Raw genomic sequence first — 24,341 nt, 5'->3', positions numbered from 1 at the left:
TAATAAAATCTACCTTTTTAGTTTTTGTAACCCACAATTCATTTAATCCACTCATAATTTTTTGTTTTAGCTCACAATTCACAATTCACGTAACAAGGTTTTCTTCCATTTTTTGAGTTTTAGGCTCCAGCAAAAAACAAATTACCTTTATAGTTTTTATAACCCACAATTCACTTAGTTCATTCATAAATTTATGTTTTAGCCCACAATCCATGTAACAAGGTCTTCCTCCCACAATCCACAATTCACTCATTTTCTCTTGATATTTTCATAAGTCTTTGTAGTTTTTTGTTGGTTAGAAACTATGTATTGGTAATTTGAATAGAAAACTTAGATTATTAGTGTTATTTTTGTTTGACCCGACCCGATTTAGTTTACTGCATGACCATAATATAATACCCGGAATATAACGATGACAAAAGTAAATAAAATTGGCCCCCACTGCTAAAACTTTCAAGATCCGCCACTGGGTCCGGGTATGGTTTTAGATGAAAACTCGCATACCCGATCCATATACCCTAAACTCGGCCCCGTTTACCCGACCCGTATATGTTATATTAAATACTAATATGTTTATTTCTAATTATTTGAACAGGAATGAAATATCTAGTCTTAATTCAACATTAACGGCTTCAATCATTTCAGTTTAACATTGCTATTCTAAATAAATCATTGACATAAATTCCATACTTGAAAAAATCATGAAGTTAGATATTTATGTTTCAGTACTGATGGAGGTTATAGAAATGGAAAATTCCAGTAAGGTGATTTTTTCGTAAAAATCAAATTTATATAATACAATTCTCTATATAACAAAATAAAAGAAGGATTTCAAGAGATATTAATAATAACGGATCCCCGGTTACCAGAGGAAAACCCATTACCCAATGGTTAATAAATAAATAGGGACCCGTCGGATCCGGGTTTAAGACGGAAAAATTTAATCAGGTCCGGATCTGAGATTACTAAAACTCGGACCATATCCGGCCCGTTGCCATCCCTATTAAAGAATCATAAATAAGTGCTATATTAGTCTCATATGATAGACGCGTATGAAAACAAGTCTTTTCAATGTTTGAAATTTCACATTTTCATATATTAACTTAAGAACATTATTCTTGATTTTTATTTTTTTTTACCAAATTCATTAAAATTTGATTGAATAGACGGCCCCTTAAAATATAAAATATACGAGAGGAGTACCAGCGCAATGCAACGGCGGTCACGACGATAGGTGGTGCCACCATGGTGGTGGTGGCGGCGATGGTGGCAGTAACAGTGTTGTTATTAATGTGAAAGTAATTGATGTAAAAAGAGGTAGTGTAGTTATTTTAAGGGTTAAAAGATGTATTTTGTAAATAATCTCATTAAAAATATTATAACTAATTAAATATATTAGGTGTAAATATTTAAATTAGTAAAAAAAGAACAGAAATAATTTGGATTGATAAGGTTAAAAAATATTTTAAAATTTAGGTAGATGTGGTGTGTGGGTTAAGAATGTTTTGAAAGTTAAGAATATTTTAGATATTTTAAATGTAGAAAGTTAAAATTGAGGAAGGGACAATTTGTTTTATAAAAAAAGTATAGATATAACATACAAGTATTAGATTACTTTTATAAATAAACTCTTTTGGTGAGATGTCCACAAAGAAAGTGATTAGACTCCCAATCAAATATATCCTCTGTGTAGGCGTGTAATGCATTTCCTTTATTAGTGGAATTTTTATAATGTTGAACTAAGAATTAAATTCCACTCTCTTACAAATAAAATTATTGTATGTTTTTAAAAGAAGAATGAGTAAACAGTTTACAACTCGATCAATTAGACGACTCGAATTATTTTTAACTTATCTTTAACGGCAAAAAGTTAAGCGCCAACGGCTTGGCTTTTATATATATCTACTACAATATTAGGGAAAACTTCTTTTTGGAAACCTTTGTTTACATTCCTGGAATCTTTTTCTTCTGAATACATGTAATCCATAATGAGTATTTACTACGAGTAATCAGTTAACAGTCAACTAAATTAATTAAGTGGCTAACAAATAATTATAATAAGATCGTGCATTAACAACTTGCGAGTCTATTATTCATATAACTTTCTCTTCCTTGTAGCAAAAAAAAAGTAAAAATTTAGGTAAAAGACTTTCGCAAACACTGATCGATTAAACACAAAATCGTGTCCTTTGAGGGTATGTTTATGGTTTGACATAAATGACCCACCATGGACTTTGTTTTGATACCTTTTAAATTTAATTAAACTTCTTTTACGTATTTCATAATTGTGTTCTTGGTTACAAGTTTTCAGTTTCCACTACATAATTTCATCAAAAAAGTTTTAGTCTATTATTATGTTAATTAGGTAATATAATATAAGATATGTTATATGTTATTACTTATTAGTTACATTACATATTTGCATATACAGTATATATTATTATATTATACTTCACGAGCAAAAAAAATTTTTGCTAGATGGGTATATTAAATGCATCTTTTAATTACATACTTGCATATTCATTATGTTATACTTCACGAGCAAAAAACACATTTGTTAGATGGGTATATATTGATTAGAAATTCTTCTCGAAACAAACTTTCTTACCTCAGTATAAAGTAAGATGTTTATATATTCCACTACTTTTCTTATACTTTGTTTATAGCGAGATTGAATATCCTTGATACTACTAACACTTGCATTATTATTTAACAAAGTATGACTAAGTCTAAGAGTAAAATGAAACTATAACGCTTGCGCACATTGATCATAATAAAGTTCACTAGCTAGAAACAAAGGATGGATATGATGAATTCAATTCACTTAGACGTTTAATGTAAACTTTACATCATCTTACGTTTTTCAAAAATAAATACTACAATACTGATATAAGTTTTGGTTATATACCATACGATTTCATTCCAACCCATAAGTAAATTAAAACACTTCATTTGCTCCTGTAAAAATGCCATGCTGGCAATTTACTTAAGCGAAGTTGTTCAGGAATTTTTGTTTCATGACTTCATCAACATCAACATATGAAACAAACATATATTCTCAAAGGTAAAAAGGCATTTCACACTTTAATGATAATCCTTGTCGGCCATGGTTTCACCACTTAATTAACTTGAAGAATTAATTCCTTCAATTCCACTAACATAATGGACTAATTGATAGGGAGTAATGAACAAAAGAATATTTTAAAGCACTTAGAAATTGAAATGTGATTGTAATTATGTTTAAAGATCTTAGGTGGTCATTGCTAGTAGTTGACAATTTGACATTCATTATCTATGAATTACAGTTAAACCAATATTTTCCCTCCATAGATTTGCCATCTTCTCGGCCAATTATATATATATATATATATATATTTAAAGCTGAATTTTGCTGGAAACTTCGTGTCGCGATTTGACAGCGGGAGTTTTAGCATACGTTGTCTTAGCGGGTCCGCGCTAGAGAGCTCCCTCGGACTAGAAATGTCTATTTCGAATACTCGATGGGGGAAAACCCCCTAATAATCCGCCCGAATGCACGACGATTAATAGGGTAAACCCCGCCCCTCAGACTTGAACATGAGTATACCCATACCAAACCCTCATAAAGGGACTTAATTCCTATGTCTTCCCGAGGCTTGAACACAAAACCTCTTATAAAGGGGGATGGTTTTTCAACTATTGAGTTAAAGCTCAAGACTCGACGAATTAAATACTTTGTCAAACTTCATCAATACTATATTATAAAATATTTAAGATTTAATTATTTGTCTTAAGATTTGAATTCTAAATATAGATATTTTACTATTTTATCTTTGTATTTAATACTTTAACATAACTAAAAAATAAACAACTTTGTAACTTGTAATACACTATCTGTTATTTAAAACAAAGTCATATTAATTAATGATATATATATATATACATACATATTAATTAATATACAGTTAGTTAAATTTTTAAAAAAATCACCTATGTTAGTATAATTATTTATGATCTTTATAAGTCATTTTCTTGTACGAATTCCACGGGCCACTACACAAAATCAGTAACTAGTGAAGTCAAATACCGTCATCCCCAACCCCAAAGCCGTATATCATCGCTGGATCGACCTAAAACACTTTGTGAAGCTTTAGCTACTGAATTCGTCAAATACATAACTAAATACTCCAGCTACAAACGCTCCGTACAACTGTACAAGTTACCAAGTACCGACTATAGGCCTCAACTACAAGTTGTAGTTTTGTCAAACATTGAAAATGTTTGATTATACTCGGAAATATTTACACATGGATTCAGGCCCATAAAATTAGCAAGCGAAAGTCCAAACTCATCACTTACGTAGTCACGTACAAAAATCAATGTAAATTCATGTGCATAATAAAATAACAAAAGGACCATGGGCTTAAACAATTAAACCACGATTGGGATACGAAAATGGGCCTATTAAAGAGATACAAGTCAATCCTGCAATCCATCAGGCTCACAACACATTCACGATTTCAAAAGGATCAAGACATAAACACAAGACTCAACACTTACTACATCAATGCTTAATCAAATGTGGAGTCATGTAAATATAGGGACTGATATTGTAATTCTGTAAAGTAGTAAGTTAAGGGTAGAAAGTGTTAATTTAGAAAGATAGTCGGTTAGGAGCGGTTACCATTCTTTGTTTGTATATATATTCTGTATCTCTGTATTTTCCATTTTAACAGAAGATGAATAATCAATAATATCTCAAAATCTTCTCTAAATGGCGATTCTCTTCATGGTATCAGAGCTTAATTGAAGCCCTAATTGCTTCAATCCAGTGTCCTACAATCCTCTGATCGTCTTCTCAGGTGTCAATTCAAAACCCTAACTGCACCGCCGGTGACTTTTCCGGTGAAAACCTCTCACTTCTTTATTTTTAGGGTTTCTGATTCAATTTTTTTCCCTCCTATTTCTTCCTCAAATTCAATCAATATTCACAATGGTAACAACTACAATTACGCCGCCGGTGAATCCAAACCCACCGCCGTCTGAACCACAAATTGATTCAGTTAATCATCCTCTTTTTCTTCATCAAAATGATCATCCTGGCCTTATTCTGATAGCAAAGAAGCTCACTGGATCTGAAAACTATAATTCATGGAAGAGATCAATGACCATTGCACTCAATGAAAAGAACAAGCTGAAAATCATTAATGGTGAGTACACTGAACCTACACTTACCTCTGACTTAAGACCTCTATGGGAAAGAACAAATGATATGGTCATATCTTGGATCTTGAAAACTGTTTCTGATGAAATTAGCAATAACTTGAATTTTGTGAGCTCTACCTTTGCTTTGTGGAGAGAACTTAGTGAACACTACTCTCAATTAGATGGCCATAGGATTTTTCAAGTCACTAATGAATTGACACAACTGTGCCAAGCAAATTTACCAATTGAGGTGTATTATCACAAAATTAAGAGTATGTGGGATGAATTAGAAGCACTAGAGGCACCATATGCTTGTAACTGCACCTGTACTTGTGAAAATGGAAAGAATCATGGTGCTAGAGAACAAAGGAAAAGACTGGTATAATTTCTTATGGGCCTAGATGAGAGCTATACCAATGTGAGGGGCCAAATCTTGTTAATGCAACATTTCCCTACTGTTTCCAAAGCCTATAGCATGTTAAGACAAGAAGAAAAGCAGAGGGAAAGTCCAAAACCTCCTGCAACAACACCCATAGCTCTCAACACCACTACACCTTCACCAACTTACACACCAAGATCAAATCTCCAAATTGATAGGAAGAGTGCCTTCAAGAAAGGAATCATCTGCACCTACTGCCACAGGGAAGGACATACTAAGGATGAATGCTATAAACTTGTTGGATACCCCCCAGGCCACCCCCTTCACAACAAGTATCAACCACCACCATCAAGGAATTCAAGCACTCACAAAGGGAAATCTGTCAATTTGGTCACCAATGCTGCAAACACACCTTCCACTTCACAGGATACTCCATACACTTTCCTTACTGCAACACACCAAGAGCTTTTCATGAATGCTAAAATTGACCAACTGCAGAACCAACTCAATCAAGTGATGTTCTTCATGCAACAAAACCAACAGCCTGGTGATCCACAAATCCCTACAGGAGGTGTCTTCTCTTTCACTACTACTTCTATGCCTAAGTTTAGATTTATAGCTTGTTGCCTAACTAAGTCTAAGGGTGCCTGGATATCTGATAGTGGTGCTACAGACCACATAAGCAATAGCCTTAAAAACATGCATGACATTTACAAATGTAAAGTACCCATTAGCCTTTCCCCACCAAATGGCCAAACTGTCCTTGTCACTATTATTGGATCAGTGAAACTAAATGACAATTTAACTCTCAAAAATGTATTTTATGTACCAAGCTTCACTTATAATCTACTATCCATCAGTAGATTGCTCACACCCCACAGTTCTGTCACTTTCACTCATGACTCTATCATTTTTCAGGACCATGACAAACAGATTGCTCAAGGCATCCTTTGTAATGGTCTCTACATCATCTCTCCTGAAGCCACTTCATCTCAAATTCACTCTCTAGCTACTGCTCTCAGTACTGCTGCTACTGCTCAAATCTGGCATGCCAAACTTGGACACTGTTCCTATCCAGTCCTCAAACAAATAAAATCTATTTCCAATTCTGTTGATTGTAATATAGATTCCACTTGTAATGTTTGTCCTTTGTCTAAACACCACAAATTGCCATTTCCTGTTAGTTCTTCTCGTGCTTCTTCTATTTTTGAACTCATTCATGTGGATGTTTGGGGGCCTTATAGGCATCCCACCATTAATAAATGTTCTTATTTCTTAACCATTGTTGATGACCATTCCAGAGCAACTTGGACATACTTCTTGCCAACCAAACATCATGCTATTTCCACACTCAAATCATTCTATAAGTACATCCAAAACCATTTTAAAACTTCTCTCAAAACTGTCAGAACAGATAATGGGACAGAATTTCTCAATGAAAATTTACAATCATTTTTCAATTCCCATGGCATCACCCACCAAACTTCATGCCCTTACACTCTTGAACAAAATGCCAGAGTGGAGAGAAAACATAAACATCTTCTTAAAATGGCCAGGGCAATTCACTTCTAAGCAAACTTTCCAAAACATCTTTGGGGATACTGCATCTTGGCAGCTACCTATATCATCAATAGACTCCCATCACCAACATTAAACAACAAAATCCCATATGAAATCATCCATGCTCAACCCCCCAATCTTGATCATCTCAAAACTCTTGGTTGTCAAGCTTATGTCTACACAAAATCAACTGACAAATTTGCCCCAAGAGCTGTCTCCACTGTCTTAATTGGCTATCCACATGACCAAAAGGGATATATTCGTTATGATCCCATCACAACCAAAACATACACCAGCAGACATGTATTATTCCATGAATTAATCTTTCCTTTTTCCACCAAACAAACTTGTGACAACCCAAACCCCAATCCTGACAATTTCCCAATTTTCCCATTTCCACCAATTATCTCCACCCCTTCACCTCAATCTCCTTCAACTACTCCTATCAATCCATCTCCAACTCCACCAAATACACAACCATCACCAATCATTCAACCTTCACCTCCACCCACACCCCCTGATCAACCTCCTAAATTTCCTCATACCCAAATTAATCCTACCAGACAATCCTCCAGAACAAGACAATTATCCACAAGACTCAATAATTTTCACCATACCCTGCCAAAATCTCTTGTCAATAATACCTCAACCAAATTTCATCACTCATATTATCTCAATCATTTCAACCTTAATCCCACTTCAAAACACTTAATTCATAACATTGATTCCCATTCTGAACCACATACTTATGTCCAGGCATCCAAAGACCCAAAATGGGTAGAAGCAATGAATATAGAACTTAGAGCATTAGAACACAATCACACCTGGGATATCACCACCTTACCTGCTGGGAAAAGCCCAATTGGCTGCAAATGGGTATACAGAATTAAGTATAATGCAGATGGCTCCTTAGACAAATTTAAAGCAAGACTAGTGGCCAAGGGATACACACAAAAGGCAGGTGTGGATTACAATGAAACATTTGCCCCAGTTGCCAAAATGACAACAGTTAGGACCCTATTGGCAGTTGCAGTCCAGGACAATTGGGCTATTGAACAACTAGATGTTAACAATGCTTTTCCACATGGAGACTTACCTGAAGAGGTCTATATGACTATTCCCCCAGGCTACCCTTCTCAACCTCCTAACTCTGTCTGCAAGCTCACAAAGTCCCTCTATGGCCTCAAACAAGCCAACAGGCAATGGTTTGATAAATTGACTGCATCACTCTTACAACTTGGCTATAAACAAAGCTATGTTGATACTTCTTTATTTACCTTCACTAATGGTTCTCAATTTACTGCACTCTTAGTATATGTGGATGATATTTTACTCACTAGTAACCATATTCCCCACCTGAATACTATCAAAGCTCATCTTGATTCTGCTTTCAGTATTAAGGACCTAGGACCACTTCATTAATATCTTGGTATTGAATTTTTGAGAAACTCCACTGGTTTAGTTTTCGGTCAGAAAAAATACACCCTTGAACTTCTCACTTTAGCTTGAGTGTTAGATTCAAAACCTACAGCCACTCCACTTGATTCAGGAGTCAAACTTGACAAGAACACAGGAGAACCTTTGCAAGATCCCTCAATGTATAGGACACTTGTGGGAAAACTCATCTACTTGACCATCACAAGGCCAGATATCACTTTTGCAGCTCAAGCTCTAAGCCAATTTTCACATGCACCAAATACTGTCCACATGAAAGCTTTACTTAGAGCTCTGAGATATCTCAAAAATTGTCCAGGCCAAGGAATTCTTCTTTCTCCATCCCCTTCAAAGGATCTCAACATCTATTGTGATAGTGATTGGGCCAGTTGTCCATACTCCAGAAGGTCAGTTACTGGTTATGCACTCTTCCTAGGTGACATCCTCATCTCTAGGCAATCTAAGAAACATACTGTGGTTTCAAGATCTTCCACAGAAGCAGAATACAGAGCCATGGCAGATACTACTTGTGAAATTTCTTGGCTCACTTGCCTCTTACATGAGCTACAGGTCACAATTAATACTCCCACCATCATCATGTGTGACAATTCTTCAACTATCTCTCTTGCCTCCAATCCTGTCCAGCATGCAAGAACAAAACACATTGAAATAGACTGCCACTTTGTCAGAGATAAAGTCAAACAGGGACTCCTTAAACCCATGTATGTTCCATCCCATGCTCAGATTGCTGATATTTTCACCAAAGCTTTACCAAGATATCTCTATTTCAACTGTTTATCAAAGTTGACTGTTTGTGATCCATACACACTGTCAACTTGCGGGGAGATACAAGTCAATCCTTCAATCCATCAGGCTCACAACACATTCACGATTTCAAAAGGATCAAGACATAAACACAAGACTCAACACTTACTACATCAATGCTTAATCAAATGTGGAGTCATGTAAATATAGGGATTGATATTGTAATTCTGTAAAGTAGTAAGTTAAGGGTAGAAAGTGTTAATTTAGAAAGATAGTCGGTTAGGAGTGGTTACCATTCTTTGTTTGTATATATATTCTGTATCTCTGTATTTTCCATTTTAACAGAAGATGAATAATCAATAATATCTCCAAATCTTCTCTAAATGGCGATTCTCTTCACCTATACATTAGTTTCTCATATTTCCAGAATTACATATAATTTTCATGTAGTTTTTCGACTTATATCAACGTGAAAAATGGGTAATGAAGTAGTGACCTCATGGTATATATTCGTTGATGAATAATAATCGTATATTTACATGATGAGATATTGAGATATATTTTCATCGGTATTGTTCGAGATCATCTTACTTATAATTAAGTTATATAAAGCAACTGGATCTCGACTTTGTTTGTAACATTCATTGTCCATATGAAAATTTGTGGTATACCATATCAACCACTTTCGAGATTAGACCCGATGAAATCCTTAATGATATAACACCCTAAATACCTGATATTATGTTTCCATTTTCCAACCGATGACTTCTTTTATCCTAGAATATATAGATGTCTCATGTGTTAATTTCTTTCTATACTTTAGATTATCATTTAGACAATATTTCCGGGGCTAGGTTCCTTTCATTTTTTTGTTTTTTGTTATAAAGAATAATCAAAACTTAAAAGAATATAATAGAAATATACTGTTTAATAAGTAGGAGCTGATTAGTTTGTCATTACAAAAATTACTATATGATTTTCCCTCACTTGGGCCTTATGGCCATAGATCAGTAGATCACCATCCATCTTTAAATCTTAAATACTCTTATGGGCCACTTAGAATTTGTCGATCTTCATGAGCCACCACAATCAAGTTTCTCAACAATGTGTGAAGTAATTTCAGATAAACCTATTCCTATATGAGACTATGGGAAGTACCATATATTTATTAATTAATCATCTAATATAAGTTTTATTATGATACTTTTTATGAAAACAGATGATACCAATATCAGGTTAATTTTTATATATTATAATAAATATATATATGTTAGTTTATGACCAAAAATTTATTGTAAAGATAAGATATACATAAATTGATCTAAAGGGTGACATAGTAGTTTACTTGTTCTCACAAATTTTATATTAGAAGAATTCTAATTTACTTACATGCATAAAATATGTCCATGCCAATAGAGACAACAATGGTCATCAGCAGAGACGAAGTCAGAAGTTTTATTATGAGGGGACAATTTTAAAAGTTGTTTTTCGTACTTATAAGAGTTGTATCCGATATTGTAAAAAAAAGGATCTAACATGAGATTAGAAAATGGACCTTCAAAAGAATTTTGTTCCCCACACAGGGTGTAACACTCATATTTAAAAATATCATATTTTTTAATAAATAAAGACTACACGTGTCGGACAAGGTCTTATTAAATAAAAACATATTCGATCATAATGCAAGAAACCCAAAAAATATACTATTTTAAAAATAATTAGCTTGTATATGTATCTTTCCTACATAACTATTATGATTATAATAATTAGTTGTTTGTGATAAATATTTATATAATAACTTGAACAAAAATAATTTTTCCACAAAAAACTACACTATTAATGTATTACACATTTATATACCCAAAGAGATAAAGTTCTTTTAAAAAAAAAAAAAAACTTTTCTTCATTATTTCTATTAAAAACGAAGCAACTCAAGTTTTTTATGCTCCCAATAAAAAGATCTATGTCAAAATTAATGATTCGATAACCAATGACTCCCAAAGAATAAGCTTATGACAACGAACATAACATTTGTATTTATTTTCTATCATATTTTTTTACTTTTAGAAAAAAATTACAATTATACAATTTAAAATTTTAAAATATTACATTGTACCAAATTTGGAGTGGAGACAGCTGACCCCACTGCCCCAATACTGTATCCGTCCTTGGTCATCTGATTCAATGCATATCCGCTTGACCCGATCTACCATAAGTAGATATAGATGTGCGGAGTTGACTAAAACCGGATTTGCATTTGGGCGTTCAATTCCATTGGTGGGTCGGATTTGGTTGGATATCTGTCATACGTAAATAACCCATTTACCATCTAATATACCTACATACATATAGGGATGTGCACAAGTTGAAACCCGACCCGAACCGGGTTAACCCGTGACCCACGAGAGCATGAAAAATGGAACCATGACATGGCCAAAGTCGGTTCGGGCAGGTCAGGGGTTGCTTTCACAATTTTTCGGTTTTTTGCTTCACCAGACTCGACCTGGCTAACCCGTGACCCACAAATGCACTAAAAACGTGACCCGTGACCCGGCCCGTTGGGACTTCGGGGGTCGATTCGGGTTTCCGATCTTTTGCTCATCCCGGCTTACATACATACATGCATGCATAAATAAATACGTACGTACAATCAGATATAGCTTAACTAGACATTGCATTATAATACTAGTTAATAATGATCCGTTATGAAAATAATGGATAGGGTAAAGATGTAGAGAGATTGTAGTTTAAGGAGAGAACAAAAAGAAGTTTCATTTTTTTGATTTTTTTTTTTAGTTTTTTTTTTTTAATTTTTAAATCTTTTAAAATATTTATATATTTTTTAATCTACACCCATTCTAAAAAAAAATCAATTTTTTTAATAAATAAATACAACTTACACTTGTATAGTTTTCTACTACACATTTGTAAGGTATACAAATCTACATATGTGTGGCCAGTGTGGGGATTTATTTTTTATATACTTTTTATTTTTCAATTTTTTTTAAGAATGGGTTTCACTAGAAAATTTTTTAAAAATAAATAAATTAATTAAAAATGAAAAAGAAAAAAGGAAAAAAAAATAAAAATCAATCTTCTTTTCTTTTCACCTTTGAGACTACCCAATACCTAAGGGGGTGTTTGGTAGAATGGAATTGTAAAAAAAAAAAAAAATTGTAATAAAGAATGAAAATGGAGAGAAAAAGAATACACTTCAAAGAATGAAACACATTCGGAGCCAACATATAATTGACCTGAGGTATATCTTAGAGATTGAATCTCTTGTTTGCTTGTATCAAAATGTAAAGGAAACGAAATGAAGCCAACAAGCAAATTTTTACTTTATCTTTCATTCAACAATATTATATATCGGATAATATTATGAATAATAATAAAATTTAATGTATATGATTTTATATAGGTTAAAAAAAAATAACTTAACTAATATAAGATAAAAAAAAAAGTTTAAAATAATACTAGATAATTTAATGAATAATAATAAATTTTTGGATATGATTTCACATAGATTAAGAAAAAAAATAATTAACTTAATTGATAAAAAAAATAGTTTAAAATAAACAGATTGCAAAAAATTAAATTAGTATATATATATCATATACACTTACTAAATAATTGAATGAAGAGATAGAGGTTTCTGAAAGTGATCGGAGTATGAATCGACCAAATAGTAAAGATCTAGATTAAACAGATTGCAAAAAAAAAAAATTAAATTAGTATATATATATATATGGTAAATATATATCATATACACTTACTTGATTTGATCTAATTTTTGCATAAAATAAAAAAAGTCTGTAAAAAGAAATAGCTACAGCAACTATGAGAGAGAAAATATGTTAGCATTCTTGATTCACACTAGAATAAGTTCTCTTTACTATTTTTCATTCCTCTCCATTCTTGTACTTTTTGTGAGGAATACAAAGTAGGGAAAGAGAATGTTAAAGTGAACCATTTATTCCATTTTTATCATGTAACAAACAGGGGAAGTAATTCCTTTTCTCATTCCCTCCTTTTCATTCTATTCTACCAAACACCCCATAAGACTCATCTCTCAAGAATCAGTCCTTGTCAGGGTCACATCAACAAAAAACACTCCATGGACTAATCCCCCCAAAACATACCCAATACACTCATCCCTCAAGTACTAGTCTTGGACCCACCAATTATTTAATTTTACTCTTTTATCTAAACTTTACACTTGTAACCCTCCATAATATAAATAAAACACATTTTACTCCATTAACACAAATTTTAAATAAAACACATAACTTCATTAAAAATAGAAAAAAACATACATTTAGACCATAAAAAAACAAAGTACAATTAAAAAAGAAACACGACATTTTTATTTTTAAAAATTAAACTAAAGCTAAACTAATTGTCGTTTGTCGCCGAAAAGGAAACCTTTGCACTCCGCCATCAATTTCTTCTTGGCTTCCCCAATTAACCTCTTCTCCTCTTCGTCACACTCTGTTCGGCCCATGAACGAAAGAGCCGAGTACATGGTGCACTTCCTTAAATCCTCACGAATGACCGCCAAAGATTGTTGTTCTTCATCAACACTGCTTCTTTTTTACACCCAACTCTGTCGAGCCATGCGATTAGGTCGGAAGATGAAGAAAGAGAAGACCCGACATCGAAAGACGTAAAGGTTCGTGAAGCCTTTGACTTAATAGGGGGTGCGTATACGTATCCGGACCGAAAAGGTCTTTCTCTCCAAGGTCCACAGGCTCGAATTGGGTCTCCTCCTCCTCCTCTTCTTCACTATCAACAACATTAAAAAGGTTTTTCCTTTTATACATGCTTCGCCCCAGAACATCATGAGCGGATGGAGCGAAGAACTTTGACCTATCTTTCACAAGCAACCAACACTTATACTTGGTAAAATGAGTTTTGGTTTGAGAAAAGTACTCTGAACGCGCTTATTCCATGACTTGGGCATCGTTCTCCCCGCTAATCCGGTGCCCACCATAACCTTTCCAAATTGCATTGAACTTTGAAACATTTGTTTTGATCTTTCTCCACTTGCTACTAATCTGATTGGCTCTTCTTTGGTTGTTGGGGAATCTTGCATTGTAGTTATCTATGATTCTCCTACAAAAAGAATCGCCTGATTGGTCTTTGCCGTATACTGGATCCTTTGAAGCATCGACCCAACACTCTGTGAGAACTTTCATTTCCAACTCGGTCCAATGTGACGAGTTTCCAGCATGTCCTTTTGGTTTGGTTGTTTGTCTTTCTTCGTGTGTTTGGCCATGGTTTTGACCCTTCTACCCTATGGTTGTGTTTCGGGAATGGATTGGTGTTTGGTAACAGATTCGAGTGTGGGGACATATGGTGGTGTGGGAAAGGATTGTTGATCGAGTTGTTGAAAACCTCCTGCCGACGATGAGCCCCCATGGTAGAAATTGAGGGGTTGTGGAGAGGCAACTTGAGCATGATAAGCTGCCATGAATTGTTGAAAACGGGGGTCATTTGGATGTGGAATGAACAGTTGGGGTGGTGGTTGGTTCGAGAACGATTGATTCATATCGTTCAAAGCGTTAAAGAAATCGTCGGCTCTTTGGTTGTGTGAAGTTTGACATGATTTTTTGTTAAAATGGATTGGTATGTAGTAATATAACTGAATAATGAAAGATTGGTATGTTCTACTGCTTCAATGGAGATGTATATATAGGAAATGTGAAAAACTAGCCGTTAAGGACTAAAAGTGTCACTTTTTTTTAACTAGTTTTGGTCAAAACGGTCATTAGAGAGGTCTAGTTTGCCAATTTCAGAAAATTAAAATTTGTTGCCTTCTTCTTTGTACATAGCCGTTGGATTAGAAAAAAATAATAATAATAAAATAAACAAACACGCTCCATTTACTCGTCCCTTGAAGAACGAACGTGATAGACAGGTGTATCGAACGAGTGGGGGACGAGTCCCACCCAATGGTGTGAACTCGTCTGTCCACCACGAACGAACCCATTGGATAGCTTCTTAAGCAACCTTCTCATTTAATCTCTCCGATATAATAATATCAAAGTAGCTTAAAGATTTTAGCTTATAATACTCGTATTGAGGGAATCAACCATTAGACTAATTGTACAAATATTCAATATGGATACCAATAAGCTAATTGGATTTTTAGCTTATATAGGTATTGCATCTACCGTAAAGAAAATATTTAAATGTCTCTCTAGGGAACAAATTTCTCGATATTCATTAGATATCCATCCATGTACTTGATTTATACAATGGACATAGATAACAAAACAAACTATATAAGTATAATTATGATAATGGATGATAAGATATAAATGAATATGAATGTGAATATAGTTTCATGAGTCCATATCTGATCGATCTAAATCATTCCTGGAAAAAAAAAAGGGAGGATTGATTATAAGTTTATAACTAGAGGTGTAGTATGGTGGTCGGTGGATTGGCGGGCTTTTGTCAAGCAATGTATATATTTTGTGTTTATTTGTTTAAAAGCTTATTTGTACCTTAAACAAAGTTTATAGAATTTAGTTTATAAGAAACATAAGCTTAAACTTCCAAAAGCTCTTTAAAGTTGCGTGATGCGTAGTAATATCTAAAAATGAGATTTACACATAGCAAAATAAATAACGAAATGAACAAACAAATCATTAATAGATTATATAAGTCATATAATTTCTGGATTAGAATAATAGGTTTTTTACATCAGGTTCTATCATACGTTATTCGCCAACTTCGAAATCGTAACGCATGTCTCCTTATTTAATCTAAACAAAAACCAGAAAAAATGGCTATGCTGCCATATGGGGCTACCATGCAGGAATATGACGCAACTGATGATGTATTTTTCTTCAAATTTATTTGCAGCAGAAACCAATTGTTAAATTTAAAATATAGCATCATTAAATTTTTAAGAGAATAGTAAATAATGGTCTATAAGGCTACGGCCTACGGGAGTAAGGGATTCTAAGAAACCCCTTTTTTTTTTTTTTTTTTTTTGCCACGCGTAGTTTCATTAAAATTGAGGGTTCCTTTTCGAGTAAAAGGTTCTCCATAACCCCTAGTTATACAAGTTTTTTTTTTTATAAAAAAAAAATGACCAAAATGAGACCAATAGGAAGCTAGTAAAGTGGAAAGTTTGTTTGGTCCCAAGAAAAAGGAAGAAGAAAAGAGGCGTTCATAATCGAACGAGGAGGACAATTTTTTTCCCGGAACGCCCCTGGGGGTGGTGTATCGAGTGTTCCACGCGCTTTTTGGGCGTGCCACATGGAAGAAACGCCTTATTCCTAAGAGCCTAAATGAAGGGAGTGAGACATCCCATATGGGGCGTCTTCCGACACCATATAATGATGTAACCTTTAAAAATTGTTCCTATTTTTTTTTATGGCATCTTTGCTATTTAAAAATTGAAAAACCAAAAAACATTTGTTTTTCTGGCTATCGGTTTTTATGTTTTTGGTTTGGTTTTTGTTCACTCTTACTGTTTAATTGACGTGATAACTTAGCTGATAATGACATGGCAGCTTATTTGTTAAATGTAATTTTTTTTTATATAAGTTTGCCTAATTTATCTTTTATTAATATGTATAATCCACAAACTTATAAATTTTGTACTTGTTTGACCAAAAGTAGTTATTATAGCCGATAGAACTGTTTAAAATCTAATTCTTATTATTTAAATTATGAATATGGATTAGGTGTTTATTATATCGATGACATGGATCTTAATAGTTCAACATTTTTTGTGAAATGCAGACTTGATCTCATCTTTATTAGATCTACAACAAACGGATGAAACATATGTTGTTGGCTGTTTCGTCTTACTGTTTGTTTCATCGTCAGGATGAAATGGCCAACCACATATTATTCATCTGATGGTTGTTGATTTAATAAAGATGGAACCACGTTTATATTTGATGAAGAATGCTAAATTTGTTATAACCCATACCATCAGTATAATACACACCTAATATCCATATCATTACTTTAAATAATAAGAAAAAGATTTTAACCAATTCTACTGGCTATAGCAAGTTTGGTCAACCATGTATAAAATTTACAGATTTATGGGTGATACACATCAACAAAAAAGTAAGTTAGGCATGCGTATACAAAAATACAAATATATTTGACAGCTAAGCTTTTACATCATAACATGCTAAGTTGTCTCGTCGGCTAAATAGAATGTAATCGGCTATAACAAATAATTTTAAAAGATTAAATGAAAATTTTTACAAGTTTATAAACGATACATATCAATATTATAGTTTATTACAGAGCGAAACGAAAAAACCACGAGGAATGATTAATCCTCCTAACCAAATAGCCTAATAATCCTCCTAACCATGAGATCATGACATGTGAAAAAATCAAGGGAGAATATTAGAAAAAAGAATTAGTGGTAACCACATATCATTACTTAATATTTTAAAAAGATTATTAGGCTATTTAGTTATGAGCATCATTTTTCAGAAAACATAAATTGTAAAATTCACCTAGAATTGCAGGAGAATCTAAAAGAATATATTTAAAATAATAATATATTATTTTTTCATTTTTATATATTTTTCTTTTCAAGTTGTCAGAAGTGATTAAAGTAGTTTCTATTAGGCTATTACCTTCATTTCATTTTCAATGCCAACCTCTTTTTAGACCTCCTTAAAGTTATTATTCCAATCTCTCCCTCAACTTCTTTCTCTCTCTCTAAAAACAACAATCTCTCCCTATCTCTCTCTATCTCTCAAAAATAAAAAATAAAGATATGGCTCAGAAGAGAGATGAAAAAGAAACAGAGTTCAAAGTACCTGAAACAATAACCTTATGCTCACCCCCTATCTCCGCCGCTTCTTCTAAGCTTTCTCCTTCCGATGACCGTAGATCTTCACCCGATAGATCCGATCCAAAGAGCGGTGTCGTTGCCGGCGTTCTCGTTGACTTTCGATCCACGTCGGTTGACTCGACAAAAAAGCCAGATCTAAGTACAAAACGACGATCGGAAGCGATTGAACCTTTAGATGAGGTAATCGGAAACGATTTGAAACGGCGAGTGGTAAATCGGTGTTCCGGTTGTAAAAAGAAGGTCGGATTGATCGGATTCCGGTGCCGGTGCGGAGAGATGTTTTGTTCGGAACATCGATATTCCGATCGACATGACTGTAGCTACGATTATAAAGCTGCCGGACGTGAAGCTATTGCGCGTGAGAATCCTGTCGTTAGAGCGGCGAAGATTCTTAAGGTTTGATAAAAAAAAAATTAAAAAAAATCATGATCTGGAGAGATACAAAACGACGTTGTTTGGTTAAGAAAAATGAATTCTTTGCGTTCACATCTCCGGTAATATGGCGCCAAGATTAGGTACAGAAATGAAGAGGTTATAGGAGGTGTGATGATGACGTCATGTTTCTCTATGGCGGTGTAAACCGATTGCGTTTGGGGGGCTATGTGAAGATTGATGAAAGTTGAGGGGTAGCTATTGTCAATTTGATTAATTATATAATGTTTAGTGTAACTTTTTATTTATTTTATGATTATGATTTATTACGTGTTACCATAGCTGATATTGTATTGAATTCTATATTCGTTATTTCGCTTTCAAGTTTAGGCTGGCAAAGTGGAAAATAAAAATAAAGGTGATTATAAAAATAAATGAAAATAAAAGAAAGGTCAGAATGAAGATAATATATGTCGTGGGTGGATGGCTGGACCCAACTTTTCCAGCAAAAGTATATTGGAAATGTGGTTGTTAGATGACGTAAATTATTGACGAAGTAACGCATAATAATATATCATGTTTAATTTATGGCCAAGTAAAAGTATATCGCTATAGTTTGTTTCTTTTTGTATGTTCGGTTAGATGGATAACTATTTATATTTTAAGAGAAAATGTAAATAAATGGTCACTGTGGTTTGTCATATTCGTATTTTGTCTCATGTGTTTTTTTCGTTACGACTGATCCCTGTCTTTTTCGTTTTCGTTGTCAGGAGTTCTTGGCACTAACTTTTGTTGGTTTCTGCCATTAAAACACTTTTGTGCAAACCACGTGAGGGTATAATCGTCGATATCCAAACCACAAGGACTATTCATGATAAAACAAAGTTTTAGAATCCATATCTATCAATTTCGCAAACCTTATATACATCAAATTTTAAGCCACATGGTATCCATATCTATCAATTACGTGTGAAATAGGAATCTTAAACGATATGCTCTCATTTTTTTTTTTTTTAAGCATCTATAAAAGAAGTTAGTATCAGGGACTTATGGCAACAAAAACGAAAAAGACAGGGACCAATTACAATAACAAAAAAACACAAAGGGCAAAATGCGAATGTAACAAACCATAGGGACTATATGTTGCATTTTCTCATATTTTAATTTTAACAAGATCAAGATCAATAGGGGTATAGTTGGTATATATCTGATTTAATTTCGAAAATGAGAAAAAAAAAAAAAAACTCGGTGCCCAAAAATAAACCGAAGACTGTACCACTTTCACTTATTTTTTTTCCTTCTCGTGAATCACGAAAGCGCCTAGCGCCCAGAGAAACAAAGCTTATTTGGGAAAACGGCGCATAAAAAGGGTTGGCCCGTCAAAAGTCCGGTGCCTTCGCGAACGAGATTCAGAATCAAGAAGGGTTCGTAGAAACCAATGGAGTGTACAACTCAGTCGTAGCCCCAGTTTTTTGTTCGTAACTAGGGAGAGATAGAATGAAGTTCTTCACGAAGTTCGAGACAAAGGAATAAAAAAGACTTTCTCTAAAAAAAATTAATAAAGTTATCTAACAAAATCGAAAGGAGGAGCATGCGATTATGAAAAACAAAAACCACTTGCAACGGGAGATCGCGAGGAGCTTGTGACTTGCAAATCTTTCGACCCCTAATGTGTTTGCGATGTGGAAGCGTGTGTCCTTCCGACCCTTGAGAACTCACAATCTTATTTTCAAACCGCTTTTGACACATTTTTCAACTTTCCAAACCTAAATCACACCATCTCCAATCGACAAACGTCATCCCCGTCTGTCAACTTCTTTCCCCGCCTCACTTCTACCACCTTTTCTCCCGATCTGATTCCTCTTTTCTTCATTAGTCCGATTCACGCCTTTTGTTCTCCCATCGCCACCTCTGATTAGCCTCTCTTTTTGTTGAAATTATGAGAATATTTCAATATATTTATACGGCCTCATATCTATGAACTTTTAGGGTCGCACGCGAAGAATGGGGAGGGCTTAGTTGAATTTTATATTTATAACAAATATCCATTGTAAAAGATAATAACTAGAAGTTTCTAAAATTGGTTTTTAGAAAGTTTCCAAAAATAAATTTGGAAATGACAAGCGGGTCAGAAACGCGAGTCGGGTTGAAAGGGGGATTGGACATCAAGCACCATGAGTCGACCCATGGGGACCCACAGTAGGTTGGCCATGAGAAAAGGGAAAAAGGGTAAAGAATGTTTCCTTGTCCCACATTGATTGGGATAAGGAAATGTAAGGGGTTTCTATTCTTAAAAATAAAGACCTAAAACCCTTTTTCAATTTGATTATCTAATCTCCTCTTTGAAGCATGGGTCGAAATTCTTCTCCCTTTGGAGTAGAATTTTGAGCTAGCTTTTCTAGTTATTTTATATTCGGTGGGTATTCAGTTATAACGTGGAGTTATAGCTAGCACTTACATAAGTGCCGAAGAACCGTTCGTGTGTACGAGTCTTTAGAGGAGTTCCTACACTTGGGCTCTAGTACGTGACAAAGTTTTTGTCTCCAGGTTTCTACAAAGAAGTTAGGTTTCTTTTTTTTTTTGTTTATTTATTAGTTGGTTATATTACATGCATGATATATCACAATTAGGGAATTAATTAGTTAATTGTTTTATTAACTTATTTCGCATATATAATTAGTTAGGTTAATTAATTATTGCATAAGTGAATTAAACTAGATTAATTTACTTGCTTAATTAATTAATCGGAACTAATTAAGGATGCTCATGCTTTATTAAAAGGTATTTAATTAAACGTTTTTGGATTAGATTAGGGTTTGGAATTCGACCCCTTCCTAGGGGAAGTCGAATTCGACTTTTAATTAGGGTTTCGAAATGTTCATCCCTTTTTAAGGGAAGTTGAGTTTTACTAGGATTAATTAAATTGAATTTTAATTATTTATACTTTAAACCCTAAGTTTTGAATAAATTAATTTGAGGTCCTTTCACATTATGAACATCCATTTTAGATACAAAGAGTTGTATAGTTAATAAAATCCCAACACTTTTTCCTTAGTTTTGATCGGCCACCACTCTTAATTTCTTATCACCTGTCAGTCTACACCCACCATGAACACATATATATCAAATAAATCTAAGGAACTAAATCAGAATTGAATAGGTAATGGATGGACACGGCGATGATTTAAAGTATAATAGTATACATCAATGAAATCCAACAACGCTTCAAAATAAAAAAAATAAAAACTTGATATCACCGATGAGTCACGTTAGGAAAACAAACTTGAATTAGGGTTGAATTTGGAAATTGAAACCGAAATTGATCCGTTCATTTTGTCACTTTTCGAAATCATCCGGCTCGATTTTAGTTCGGTACTCTTTGTCTGTATTAGTTTGAGTCGGTTTTCGTTTGTTTTAGGATATTTAATCTTATTTTTTGACAACACTTTTTTACTTAAAAGATATAAATAAAACATTCAAATCTTAAGAAAGAAATATGATATGTAAACTGAATGGCACACGAGCGCCACTCGACGCGGCAGTGGCTTGAAGCGACTCTCAGCTACTAGAGTTACCAGAGAGCGCACAATTAACCAACCAGACGACAATTTCACTTTCTAGGTCAAAAATCAAGAGTTTGGCTACTAGGTTAATATTTGTTCAGATGATGTGATCATGTAGATTATTTATTTGCTTTATTTTATGGTAGGTCAGTTAGATTGTGTCTATGGTTACCGTTGACCCATCATTTTTTAGTTGTTCAGACTATCATTAATTTTATATCAATGATTGTTAGTCTATTTTAGGTTTGATTTATCTATAATCGGTCATTATGATTTAATGAATTGTTGATGGAAACGATTAATGGGTCTATATATTTATTTTAATTGTAAAAAGTAATTATACTCTTATGAGCAAATCCATAATTAATATAGGCCAAAGTACTTTTTTGTCCCTGTGGTTTTTTGAATAAACATTTTCATCATCGCCGTTAACTTTTGACTAAAATCGTCCATGTGGTTTGCATTTCGTCCATGCCGTTAAAACTTTGTTGTTAACCCCTTCACATGCAAGTCACGTGAGGGGCATTTTCATCTTTTCATAGAGTTAAGTGCAAAAATCATCCTTGTGGTTTATCGTTTTTGCATTTTCCGTCCTCGTCGTTAAGAAATCCAGGAAAAATTTTCAAAAAAAAAAAAAACAAACAAAAATTACCGTACCAATTTAATCCAAACAAAACAAAAGCCTATATACCCACATTTGAGGACCTGCTCAATCACTTTCAATTACAAACATGCACTTACAATGTTTTAAATACCGGTAGTACTATTCGTAATACCGGTATCGGAGGGTAACCCGGTACAACTTTTTTTTTTTTTTTTGAAAGGTGTATTTCAACTCAGACGTGGCTGGAGGCAATTTTAACCAACTATCGTTGGACCTCGTGAGATGCTGAGCATAAGCTGCAGTCTCTTAGCCCCCCTCCTTGTGGAAAATTCCTATATGGGAAACCCAAGGATTGTGTCAGCCGAGGCTCGAACCCACAACCTTAGGAGAAAACCCACCGGGGACCCACATAGTGGGAAGTGTAAACACCCCAGGCCACTGATGTTTATTTCTGATATTTTTGGTATTACCGTTCCGGTACTTCCGGTATTCACATTTTTTATTTTTTGAATTTTTTTTAAAATTAATTTTATAATACTTTAATGTTATTTTTTTGTAATTTGTGAACTTTTTTGTATTTTGTTATAAGGTACCTATTTGGTTTTTTTAATGAATATTTTGACTATTTTCGTTAATTGTAGTGAGTTTTATAACTTTCTAAGAAAAAAAAATTTAAATTAGTTGTACCGGCTGATATTAAATTAGATCCTCAAATGTAGGTGTAAATATAGGTTTTTGATTTGAGTTTGTTGTGGTTTTTGATTAAATTTTTGTTTAGAGGTTTGTTAAATACAAGGATGAAAAATGCGAAAACGACAAACCATAAAGACGAATTTTGCACTTAACCATAGGGACAAATGGGTGGAAAGACATATATGCCCTTCACGTGCAAGGGTTAACGGATCCAAGGAAGAAATGCAAACCACAAGAACGATTTTAGCCAAAAGTTAACGGCGATGGTGTAAAGTGCTTATTCGAAAAACCACAGTGATGAAAAAAGTACTTTGGCTATTAATATAACTAAAACTAAATGAGCATGATGCTTAATAATATCTTAGGAGATGTAGTGAACGGGGACGGAGTCTACACCAACTAGAATAATTAATACGAAGTGATGATTTAAGATATGAGTATACTCACAGGGTAAAAATCTTAAACACATGCTTGATCGTAGGAATGCTTGATAAGTGAACCTGACGAGGATCTTGTTAACGGGTAGAGTGAATATAATTAGGATCTCTACTAATTTGGTGAAGTGAATATATCCAAGATCTAAACCATGAAAAAGTCTTTCGACATCCCAACATTAGAATCAAGGCAAACTGTCGTTATGTATGTGGTTTGATTTCCAAACAAGTATATTTTTAATATCACTGTTCTCGTCTTTAAAAGCGATTAACTAGTCAAGACTTCTCGTAGAGCAGCAGTTGTCGCCTTTAATTTACTTTTACTTTTAATGTTATTTAGTTTAATTAAAATCGTGACAACGTACAACCACTTTAGAATTATTTAATTGTTGCACAACGTCTCTCCAAACGATCCTAAACTTACCAACTAACTATACTACAAAAGAACTGGTTCTTTGCTCGATAGTGCGAATTAGTTAAAACATGGTACCCAGATCATGTGAGGATT

At 33.8% G+C, this 24,341-nt stretch overlaps 1 protein-coding gene across 1 annotated transcript; it reads left to right on the top strand.

The window, feature by feature from the left end:
• Positions 1-17,960: 17,960 nt before the first annotated feature.
• Positions 17,961-18,880, top strand: LOC122603373 (zinc finger A20 and AN1 domain-containing stress-associated protein 5-like). The gene has a single exon (XM_043776053.1). It carries the CDS (start codon positions 18,090-18,092, stop codon positions 18,567-18,569), a length of 480 nt encoding a protein of 159 aa, XP_043631988.1. The 5' UTR covers positions 17,961-18,089; the 3' UTR covers positions 18,570-18,880.
• Positions 18,881-24,341: the final 5,461 nt, after the last annotated feature.

Source organism: Erigeron canadensis, chromosome 6 (genome assembly GCF_010389155.1).
Source record: "Erigeron canadensis isolate Cc75 chromosome 6, C_canadensis_v1, whole genome shotgun sequence".
Taxonomy (NCBI): domain Eukaryota; kingdom Viridiplantae; phylum Streptophyta; class Magnoliopsida; order Asterales; family Asteraceae; genus Erigeron; species Erigeron canadensis.
Note: the sequence above shows the minus strand (reverse complement) of the source record. Positions and strands in the feature narration are given on the sequence as shown.